General features: G+C 38.0%; 1 protein-coding gene and 1 long non-coding RNA gene across 6 annotated transcripts in view; one reads left to right on the top strand and one right to left on the bottom strand.

Moving 5' to 3' along the window:
* LOC116653627 (uncharacterized) overlaps positions 1–12,262 on the top strand; it is a 36,459-nt gene that overhangs the window by 23,230 nt on the left and 967 nt on the right. The gene's annotated exons all lie outside the window — the stretch shown is intronic.
* RET (ret proto-oncogene) overlaps positions 1–12,262 on the bottom strand; it is a 75,066-nt gene that overhangs the window by 15,790 nt on the left and 47,014 nt on the right. For 4 of the 5 annotated variants that reach the window (XM_085553817.1, XM_085553816.1, XM_015866142.2 and 1 more), the window contains 6 exons: positions 8,646–8,904; positions 7,574–7,699; positions 7,203–7,313; positions 3,680–3,799; positions 2,500–2,756; positions 1,197–1,344 (listed from right to left, as the gene is read on the bottom strand). In XM_085553817.1, coding sequence (XP_085409943.1) covers positions 1,197–1,344; positions 2,500–2,756; positions 3,680–3,799; positions 7,203–7,313; positions 7,574–7,699; positions 8,646–8,904 — 1,021 coding nt within the window. Of the gene's footprint in view, positions 1–1,196; positions 1,345–2,499; positions 2,757–3,679; positions 3,800–7,202; positions 7,314–7,573; positions 7,700–8,645; positions 8,905–9,159; positions 9,236–12,262 lie in introns of those variants that run through there. The other variant, XM_085553818.1, reaches the window with a different exon arrangement.

Below are 12,262 nucleotides of genomic sequence, written 5' to 3' on the forward strand. Positions count from 1 at the left end.
TAATGCATTTACTCCTTTGGTAAAATGATGGAATATGCAGCATCTTTGCTCTCCAGAAGCAGAAGATGGACTTGTATGTATATTCAGCTAAAACTATCTGCCCTGCTAAAGGAAGTGTCTTCTATCCATAAGCCTTTCCAAAGGTTCTTGTTTTCCGTCTTTGTCCCATGTGTTCCTAGGTGCCTGCTGTGTAGGGACTACGTGCATTTATATGTTTCAGTACCCCAAACTACAGAAAAGGACTACAAACTACAGCTTTATTATCTGCTTCAGCCCTCGGTCTCTGTTGAATAAACAACTAAGAAACATGTTTAAGCATTTCCAATGAGCTCCTTCCCCATCATTTTATATTTAGCAATGCTGTCATTAGAAATCAGGTCCAGAAGTGATAAAAGCTGTGGTTTACAAGCCATGGATTCAGCTTCTAGCTGCAAAATACAATAATATCAGAGACTTCCTACTTCATAGACCAAACAAGCAAAATACATTCTTCATGTTTTTCTTTCAGTGTAATTTCTTTCCCCTTTTTTTTTTTTTTTTTTTTTTTTTTTTTTTTTTTACATGGGAAAGAAATAGGTATATGTGGGGCTGGAGACTGCTACAAAGAGATGGAGTCAAGAGCTCAGTGTCTCACGTTACTATCTCAGCCAAACCTAGGCATACAATTTTCCCGAGCTTTAATGTTTTATGAAGACACCAGAAGAAAGCACTAGGCTATTATATCCGGGTAGGGAGATTCACCTTGTAATTGAAAAGCAGATCAGAAAGTAGACAGAATTCTTAATTTGGAAAGTAAATAACTTAACAGGCCTATTTTCTCTTGCCATGATTATAATGTGATTTATTTTAAAACCTCTGCTAAAGAGAACCACATAAAGGTAAAAAGAAAATCAGGAAGCATTAGCAAAGCCTTGCAATATTTCCAGTAATGCCAAACAAACACATTCACTCTGCTAAGACAGAGCCCCTGAAAATCATGAATTAAAACTGACTGTGGATACCACTTATTTGTATCAGTGTGGTGCCAGCTGCCCTGCAGTCAGAAATCTGTCAGAATAAAGAGTCTTCTGGAAGAAATTGAGGCTACGGCACTGGCTGTTTGTAGCTGACCTTTTACTTTCATATTAGCCCATTTTAAAATCAGTGCAGAGGCTGCAACAGTCTTCCAATAATTCCAAAATCAGAGGGGAAGGTACCTTTTAGCATTTTCACTGCCACAGTAGTATAGCCAGCTCTTCCCTTGAGTCTGAAAGCTGTTGCCTTGACAACCTTTCCAAATTCTCCTTCTCCAAGAGTCTTGCCTAGAACCAGGTTCTTCCGAGGGAATTCCCACTTTGGATCTTCCTGCAGGAAAGAAAAGGAACCCTATAAGAACGATCAAAACAGGAGTGTCTAGGTACACCAGAATGGTCAACAGGAAAGGGTTCTTCAGGAGTAGGTGCACTTTGGTGTACAACTTTGGTTGGTCTTTGTTATTAATGAGTGCGTTGCTCTGAAAACTTCTGAACCTGTAAGTGTTTTGCAAATCTTTTATCACTGCCTCTAAATTACATCCTTCAAAAAGCCAGTGGATGATAGATCATATTTAAAAGACTTGGAAAACAGTCACACATGAAACAAAGTGATGAAAAATAAATGCTTGCTTTCAGAATAACTATGAATAAGTGATCATAGACTGCAGAGAGAAGTTCATCAATTTCACTTGCAGAATAAGACTTGGTCAGACGCAATAGTCCTCCTCTTAGGAAACAAGTATTACTGAGCTTTACATTTGTAAGGTGGTGACAGATGTACACAACAGACTAGACAGTAAGCAGAGTAAAAGGGCTGTGAACACCTCAGCATCGACCTTCAAACGGATCTGGTACTGCCACATATCATATAATATGGCAGTGTTTCTCTACTGCATCTTGAAAGTGATTTACCAACACAGAAGAAACCAGAGTAAAGACATGACAGTTTGACTGGACAAAGATTCTTAAAGTGTGGGTAAAACTCCCCTGCCAACTGATACCTATGGAATATAGGTACATGTGGGTGTAAGAGAATCAAAACCACACCTCAACCTTTTTGCTTTTTTCTCCCTAATCTTACCCCTGCTGTGATAGTGGGGCTCATCACAGAGATTACAAAGGTGCTGATTACTAGCTTACATTTAGACTATTATTTTAACAATGTTATGTTAGATGTAACAATTTAAACAATTATGTTATTTTAATAACATCAAATTACATTCATTTTAAAAATTGTAACTAATGATATGTTATATTAAAACATAACAAATCCAGAAGCCTATACTTTCCTTGTGGAGCAAATCAAATGTTTTATTCAGTTACTATCTTGAGTTCCATCCACATACTCATCACTTCTGTGTTAGTTGTCTGAGTTTGATGTTTCTCTTAACGGACTGCGTTTCCAAACTGTTCTCTGCACATGTAAGCAACATTCTTTATGGACAAGGCAGATATGAGAAAGTGAGTAAAATGAAATCTGGCTTACTGGTATCTTAAAGGTGTCTACAGACACCTGGTTCTCCATGGAGTCTAAAGAAGGCCGACGGACATTAGTAGAAGAATAGCTGATGGGATATGACTGGGCTGGGCGCCGGAATGTCATTTCTGCAGAGGCAATAGGTGGTTTTGGAGAGTTCTTGTGGTAGCGATGGATGAAATATGAAGAAAGCAGCACAGAGATGATGAAGGACAACAGCACTGCCCCTGCTATCACAGTCTTGCACACTTCATCACAAAATTGCTCTGTGGACCAAGAACAATTTATTAGAACTTTGTTTGCTGTTCCCAAGTTTCAATTTGGCAGATTTGACACACGGGTATGACAGAAAAAGAACTCAAAATCATTTATAAAGTTGAAGGAAAACCTGATAGATATTTCTCAAACAAGTTTGAAAATATACCTGATGCACTTATCATTTTTTTATTATTATTATTACTTCGGATACTGGCAGGGAATTGAATGTGTAACTGCTTGTGTAAGATGTCAGGGTAGCCAGCGTGATCCCATAATGCCCATAGGAAGTTTATCCAAAGGACTTAACTGAGGCATATGCTTACCAGATTAATTACATGAATGCTTATAAGAAACACAGAATAATTTGCAATAATAAAACCAATTTTAAAATAAAATAACAGTATTTAATTAAAAGGCTTGGAGGGACCATAAAAGCATTTACGTTTAAACAAAGGATGATGTTCAAGTAATCCACTCTTCCTAACACAACGGGTGTTAACTATCTGATGTTTTGAAGCTGAGATTTTCAGAAACCATTAGGAGGCTGGAATTACTTGAAAGTAGTAGAAGTCATTATTCTAATTCTCCTAGGTGTCACTGCAAATATCACGTGAATCTGACTGAAATGCTAATACTGCTGGAGAGCAAAAAATGGCCAACCAGTTCTTTATAGATAAAAAACAATCTTCCGCAAAGGTCTGAAGTAACCCCACCCTCTGGAAGTTTTTGGTCTCCACCCAGAAGTAAAGATGCCTGTTCTGAATGGGTTTTATATTACCTGTTTCTGAATAGAGATATTGCTCATAAGAATATTATGAAGAACCAGATATACAAATGCTTATGAACATGTCCATTAGTTTAGACTGCTGCATGTATAAGAGATAAGAAAGGAGGGAAAAAAGAATAAGGGCAAGAGCAGTTGACAACTCACCCTTGATATCATCTTTCTCACAATAACAGTTCTGTCTTGGGAAGCAGTAACAAATCCCATGTCCTGACTTAATTCCAAGATTTCCAGTGCCTTTCCCGTGACCGCCAATAATATTTCCATCTAATCAAAAACAGAAACAAGATTCTCGTGGGACATTAAATTAGAAATAAACTATTATTTTAAAAAAAGCTCAAGGTTTTCCACAGATTCATCCTAGTATGCATCTGTAAACAGACAGTGCAGCACAGGGCAAAGATAATGACAGGGATTACTGAGCACCGGTGTAGATCTAAGATTTAATTTCTCAGGTCCTGAAATGAGGGGATCTTGGGTTGCTTGAACCTCCGCCCTGATCAGCTTTTATTCCCATTATGGAAGACACCGGATTAAAATGTATGTATAGCAGAAATAATTATGTTTGCATTGTGTAGTTGAAATACATTCCTAAATTCATGTACACCTTAAAACATTATGCATAGTCCCATTATTTATTGCCAAACTTCCACCTCAAAGGATCGTATCATGGCTGTTTGGACTTGGTTTCCTCATGAAGCACTACAGTTCTGTATCAGTAATGTCTTTCACATGCTCAATTTCTCCCTATAATATTTTCTCTAGTCTATTTCTTTTAGTTTCTCTCTACCATTGTCTCAGGTAATTTTAAAATGCCTGAGTTGCTGTACAGCCAGTGGCACAGTGTAGTCAGCAGTCTACAGCCTTGAGTTTTGTTTCTAGTTCTGATGCCAATTTCATCTGACTATGGAGAAGTCAGCACACTGTTCTGCATGTTGTTTGCTCCATTATCAGATGGAGAGAACAATACCTAGTTACGTCTGTAAAATGCTGTCATTCAGAAAGCTCATCCAAACCATAATGGGATTCTAAAGGTGAATAAGACACATTCAATGCAGTCGTATTATTTCAAAACATTTTCCTCCCGCTTACCTAATTTGATAGCAGAATGAATGACTCTTTCTTTTGTTTCTCTGAATGTTTAACAGAAATTGAAGAGGAAGATTTTTTTTTGCCAAAAGGGAAGCAAACATCCTTTATCTAAAGTGAAAACAACAACTTGTATCCAAGCAAAACAGACAGATTTTGGTCATCTTTCCAAGAAGGCCACACCTATTACATTATACCCAGCACAGTGTGTTATTTTGGGTTAAGACTGAGTCACTGCTGAGTCACAGAAGCTAACATTTGTTGTTTGGAGCAATATGGATGTTCCCAAAAATTCCAGCTTATGCCTTCATCAGTCAACATCATCTATTATGATGAGATGATGAAACAAAGTTCCCATTAGCCACAGAAAAATCAGGGGACCTGGAAAAACGGGGAAGCAGATGAGCAGGTCCTATCCAAACTGTTCTTGAACGAGGGATTTGAAGACAAATTGGTTTTGTGCAGAATGAATACGTTTCTATTATAAACCCACAGTGAAAACATGGAGCTTCCTATATGTATTCCAGTGAGCCATAAATGTGTTTTTCACCAATTCACTGCTGGTAGGGAAATTCCAAGAATTATCAGTGTTATTTTGAATTGTGTAGTATTTTGCTTACTCCTGTTTTAAAGCATCAGCTGTTTCCACTGCCCTGTGGTGGGAAAGAACTTTCCCTGCTTCATGACTGTGTGGAAAAAAGGAAAAACAGTAATTCTATCCCAAGCCATGTAGAAACTCCAGAAATTTAGTGAATCAGAATACTAGTCGTCAGACACAACCAAAGGCAGAAAAAGATTGCTGCTGAAAACAGAGGAAGGTAGAACCCTAAAGACTTTATTTTCTTACATTGTCAGAAGGCCAAAGTTCAGAGAAACCTACAAACATAAAAGTTGTTTCATGCAGCTGGCCCTGAAACAATTATAAGAAGAAATGTCTTGTTTAGAATGCAGTTAAGTTGCCTCTCTTTGATGGGCACAGTTCAGATGTTTCAGCTGAGTGCCCCTGAATGTAATATTCATAGTGTTAGTGTGCGTGAAAAAAGCCATGTTGGGATTCAAGCACACAGCCATTATAATGTCAGATGAATTATAAAAACAAGTATTCTAGCAACTGCATGTACATAAAGAATATACTTGATCTTAATGCATTTGGGGCTTTTATATATATTAATTGCCATTTCCAAAGAAATCTTCTCTGCCAGCAAAAGATGATATAATGGTATTCCTGTACCTCTGAGCTCCCAAAACACTCTCATTTCTCTCTCTGTAAGTATATTGGTTTTGGGCACCGTCCCAGGTTCTGAATTGCACCAAATCCCATATAAAGTTTTCCATTTCAGACATTAAAAAAGCATGTGTGACATCTTGAAAGCTTCCCTTACTTGCCTCCTTCTATTATCCAATAAGCCAGTACTTCTTTCAGGCTTCTGTCAAGCAAAGTGTCTGATGCTAGAAATACTACATATTACATGTCGTAGCACTAAGACCCTTGCACATAGATTTCCACTTTTAGAATGGCAACTGATTCCAGTTATTACCAAAAAAACCCAATTCTTTTCAGATTATTAGAGAAATTACTTGCTTTCACTTCAACCATTTCTGCCACTTTAAAGGTTGGGTTTTATGCACTCAAATGTAATAATGCAATACAAGTAATATAAAATACACAATCACCTTTTCATGCGAGAAAGACAAAGACGCCTGATTATTAATTTATTTTCACAGAGTAACTTATGTTCTAGACTATGATAAAGTAGCAGTTTTTCATAAGTTCCTTTTTGAAATATAAGTTTGGAGCATACAATGCCACAGCAAAGAACCATTAAGATAGCTATGTCTTTATCTACCAGTTAGATACCAGATGCTGTATAAAAAGATCCAGTTAAAAATAATCATCTCATAACAGATTGAAACTGCAATTACACACTATTGTTTTGCTAGCCTTCGTATCTTTAGGGTGACTTGTATGTATGGGTAGCCATGAGAGCGAGTAAAATGCAGACAGATGCAACGAAGAAAAAACACACACATTTCAGTCCTTCCTTCCCAAATGCTGTTCATGTGAACGTCTGCCTGTATCTTCAAGTAGAAAGGGAATAGGGTCATTTTGCTGGTTACTAGTCAAATAAGGCCAGGAGCATTTCTGAAAGTGACCCTTCTTAAGCACATTTGGTGTTAAATTGGAATTTCTCTTTGCTTATTTAAATAGCGGTGAGAACAGGCAGGATTTTTATTTATGTGTGCTAACGTTTGTAAATAAGACATTAACTTGCATAATATCAGTATTTGTTTAAGTAAATACCTCCACTGAAGAACACTACATGCAAATTAAGAGGGGGAGCAGAGTGATGAGAATTACTGAAGAAACCCTACCTTGTTCTGATAGCCAATAGGTGTTAGCTCACTGGCATCAAAAATAAGATGAGACCCAATAAACTTAACACTAGTTTGATTCATACACAGATATAATAATGCAGAGATAAATACGTGCAACTTGTAAAAGTATCTGACATTAAGGAAGTACAACCTAATGAATAGTGAATTGTGACAAAGAAAAGCCAATACTAAAACATTTCCATACTTGTGCAGTCCTGGGGGCAAATAGCTGGATCTTTGCTCTCCACAATATCACAGGTGCCATCTGGACAGGTCTTGATACTTGGGGTGCATGTGGAATAGTTGGTGGTGATTCCTATTAAGAGAAAAACAGACAACTGCATAAACACCACAAACACATCTTCTAAATTCAACTGATGGTTGCAGAGCTTTAAGTTGTCCATTCCAGTTGCACTGATACAAATCAGTCGTCTATCACCTTATATGTTATATGTATCATGTATCACTAGGAAGAAGAGCAAGAAGGACCAGTGAATGAATCTGTTTATACCCATGGGAGTCAAAAGCACAGTTACAGCTGAAGAACTTGACTTCATACAATGGATACATACATACCTTTTCCACTCCCCTGTCTCCATTGGCATCTTCCTGTTAGCACTCCCAGGCCACCACACTCTTCACATTCAGCAAGGTGTTTACTCATAGCACAGGAGTCAGGGCAGTCCTCTTCTTTTTTAAAAACTGTTGGGAAGAGTGCTTGCTGTCAAATCAGTACAAGGGAAATGAATACACAAAGCAAGTTAGATCAAATCATATGGGAAATTCCTTTCTTCAGGGCAGATAGGAAGAAAGGAACGATGAGGAAAGAGAGAAGACAGTCAGCACTGACCTAAGTATCGATTAGTTTAAGTAACATTTAAAATTCCAGGCGTTACTCTTCTATGGAATTAAAGAGTAAGATCATGACAGCATGGTCATATTTGTTTAATGGCACACTGTCAATGCCCAGAACTGTAGAAATATGCACTTCAGTTACTGAAAAATGGGGACTGTAAGTATTTAAAGCTTCATAAAAAACATTCATCTAAGTGAAAAAGTTTTATATAATCAGGGAATAATAAGCAGTAGCCCAAGAGCAACACTTTAGAATGTGTGACTTCAGTCAGCACAAGGTTCTCACATAAAGGTCTCCACAGGCCTTTTTTTCCTTTTCCTTCAACCCATTCGCTCTTGCAATAGGAGTTATGTAATAAAGCAAAGGAAATGAAGAAATTATCAGGCAGATTTTTAAGTTTCTGCACAAAGTGAATTACTGTTTGGTGAGAAATGATTGCGTTTTCAGTGTAACCATCTTCTGCTGTGGCTGATTCTAACTCTGTTTCTAACACACTTCACCTTAACAACCATTTCATTAAAATTAAGTCCGTGAAACTGCTACATGAATGTCAAGAAAAATTTAAAAATATATAAATCAAAATGGGAGGGGAAAGTAGGGAGAGAGAGAAATAAATCCATTTGGGCCAGAGAATCGTGTTTTCATACAATGATGAACATTAGGATTCACATATGATGCACTACTTTACGTGCATTAGTTCCTGATACAAATATCTGTTGCAGCTGGGTCTGAATCAGAACAACCAAATAAAAACAAATTTTGCTATCTGATTCTTGTTGCTCAGGTACTTACGAGTTCCTTCTAATACAACAGTGAGAAGGGTTTTGGTATGTTTCCTGCTCTGCTTGTCTGTAGCTTGAACAGTGTATTGTATTTCTTTGCATTCGGGTCGAAGTAGCACAGAGGAATCATTCACATAAAGGCTTCCATATCTGTCTTCTCGGCCTTGAAGTATGCTGACAGCATAGCAGCTTACATTGGGGGACAGCAACTTGTAGGTGATGTTCACACCACGGAATTTCATACAGTTTTCAATGCAGATTTTTCCTATCTAGGCTCAAACACCAACAAAGTAGTCATACACAACAGAAACAAAACAGAACATTGAAAATATTCAGTGCTTTACAAAAATACCTTAAAGAAAATGAAGAATATTCACCGTGCACAGTTCAGCATTTAACTCGTTTTTATACGCTTTGATATTTTAACATCAATGCAGTACCTGAATCACAGAACCATCCAGGTTGGAGAAAAGACTGTCAAGTTCATCAAGTCCAACAACAAACCTGACATACTGAATCCTCACAGTAAAACATGTTCCTTAGTGCTGCCTCCATGCATCTCCTAACACCTCCAAGGATGGGGACTCCCTGGGCAGCCTTGGCCAAGAGACTCGATAATACATGTTGCCTGCTGCTGGTGTTAGGCAATGTTCAGTGATAACCCTGTGATTTAGCAAGGTCCGGGTTCAGTCCCTGCTCTGCCCCCAGTCTGATCTGTGAGAAAAGCTTGTATTTCCTTGAGAAAGCAAAGACTTCAGTGCAAACAATGCTGAGAGTCTTCTCAAAGAAGACAGAAATAGAAATTGCTCATATGTAGGTTTTGTAATACTACAGTCAAAAGTTTCTGGCCAGCAGAATTCTATGAAAGCCTTAAAAGGAATAAGAACCTCATTGTTTCCCATTTGAATTTTTTTAAACGTACTCATCTAAAGATGAAAATATGTGGATTTGCCATGTTTGACTTTCTGCCTGCCAGAATATGTATGCTAAAACAGTCTTCAGTCCCAAACAATTCATCTAAGAAGCACTGGAATGTAAAGCTCTGTCTCCGGTCCAGCTTCTGCAGGAACTGATCCAAAGCTCACTTTGGATCTTCCATTTACTGAAGTGGCATTCGGATCAGATCCGGATAGATTGGCTTTCCTTGCAGGAAAAACCACAATGTGAAGGGTGGGGTATTATTTGGGAGGGCTTTGTGATGAATTATTTTCAAAGGCTTTGGTTAAGATACATTTTTAAGTACCACTACTGCTGGTAAAAAAAGCTTACGTCTGCATCTTGGTTTTAGTATAATTATTAAAGAACGTAAGAAACTCTTTCTTTCTTGTAGAAATACATCTTCCCATGGAACTGAACTATTCAAAGTCGGGGAGGAAGCTCTTGAAATCCTAGAAGCATATACTGTCACAGGACAATCCTACTTAATCTCATGCTCCCACTCATACTAGTGACTGGTCACTTGGCACCATGTATTGAGTTCTGTTTTGTTGTTTCTTTTTAGTGGCAGTGATGGTAGCATACAATGACTATTAAAGGAATCAGAAGCTGTGCTGTTTCTGGTAGTTCACTTCCATCCCGTCTCCTCCCTACATCATGCTGGGACTGGCAGAAAGAAAAAGACAAGACTGAAACTCCATAAAATCTGTCTAGACATAAAGTCTAGACAGGTCCCATCCAGGACCACATCATCTTAGTTCTGATGTTATTCTGCAATTGGCAATGTGTATTGCAAATGCTGCTGTGATGTTTTCATGATGCAGTAGGAGAATATGGTGATGTACCACGATATAAGCCCTTATATTGACCGCATTAAAACTGTCTTTCCTCACTCTCTACTACGTCGTCATTTCTTTGTACAGGCGCTCTCTTTTGATCAGCGATCACATAAAGACGGGGGTCCTGAAGATCAGAAGGTCCTTACTGTAGAGCATGGACCAGTTTTGTTTTCTGTCTCTTCAGGAGAAGCAAAAAACGCCCCAGCCAACAACTTTCTATGGGAAATACGGGCTTTCCCTTCTTGCCTGATTCCATTAGGGAAAGCTCAAGCTTATAACCTTGCTCTGCCCGGACGGTTATCATGGATCTCAAATACAGCAGGGCTTAGCCCCGTGAAAAGAAGGTAGACACATACAACTCATCTTTTTTGTGAGTAGGGTAGAAAATAGCTTGATGATCAGGGCAAACATTAAAATACAGCAGAGGTATCTACAAAGATGCATTCTGTCAGACACCCAACAGTTAATGCAGAAATATCATTAGCAGAAATAGGAATAGAAAAATGCATCTTTTGAGCTCCAGAGTTTAATAAAGTCAGGATAATGATAACGTTCCTCTTCACTGAATTCCAGGGACATTTGGACATATAAGCTCTTTAAAAATCTCACCCTATATTATTCATCATTTATCTCGGTAAATGTCAATAGAGCTTTAAGTTCTTTGATAAGTTAAATGCCACCGGGCAAGCTGGTACCATCAGGCCATACTTCTGTTATTCAATTCATTTAGCTGCTCAAATAGACAAATGGCATCAGCCCAGCAGTTAATCATTTCTTCACGCTCTTGTGTTTTCCTTAGGGCAAGAGACAGTTCAGCCTTCATATTGATTTGGCTCAGTACTTTTCCTCACTGCTCTGGCACATCACAGCTAATTATGCAGACAACTTTAATAATGTGAAGTGCCAGGGACTAAACTGCTTATGTTGACTTGTGCTCCAAACCTGACCACACTGGAAGTTCAAACACGGCCTCAGAAATATGTAGAAGATAATTTAACTGATCAAAAAAAAAAATCATCTCCAGAGCCAGGACTCTGAGTCTGGAATTCTGACAGTCTAGAATCAGAACAAAACCTCTTTATGAATTTACATTTAGGCAACACAAAAAGAGATCTCTTCCCACAGACTTGGAGTTCATGTGAGAAACGATTTTTCCCTGCTGCTACTGCCACCCAGTGAAACTGCACCATTACAGTAATGTGCTGTTGTTCCCAGAAACCCTAACACTCTATTGCAAATGTATCTCTGTACTGACAATGCATCAAATAAGATAGCTTTCAGATGCTAACTTGTTTCAGTTATGCCATCCTGGAACTAACAAACTATATACTTTCATATTTGAAACACATACATCACACAAACCAGAGCATGCAGAGATAGAGAGTTTAACCAAATTTAGTTTAGACAGCAGAGAATTAATTCTGTAATCCTTAATAATACTGTAAACCTGTATGTGCGTAATGTCTGATTGTACACAAACAGAAAAAATCAATTAATTTTTATATACTAATATAATTCTAATAGGTTTCCCCACTTTTTACAACTACAGTCATATTGAAACACACACAAATATGTCCTAGCATTTTCAGATGCCAAGGGCTAGACTATGATCTACCAGGCAGGACTTTCCTACACTACTGAGAACAAATCCTTCACAATCTAGTGCTACAAAAAATACCCCAAATTTAACAGTAGAAGTATTGTGACAGCTCAAAAAGCACCGAATATGCTCTCAAGTTTCTAACAGACCACAAATTTTAAGAGCTGCAGTAACAAGGAATCACAAAATACTTTATAGCGGTCATTTCCCTCTGAAGCCCACTGTATTATCCCACTTGGAACCTTTTCTATA

This window comes from Coturnix japonica, chromosome 8 (genome assembly GCF_054131305.1).
Source record: "Coturnix japonica strain WE chromosome 8, WE-NBRP24, whole genome shotgun sequence".
Classification (NCBI taxonomy): domain Eukaryota; kingdom Metazoa; phylum Chordata; class Aves; order Galliformes; family Phasianidae; genus Coturnix; species Coturnix japonica.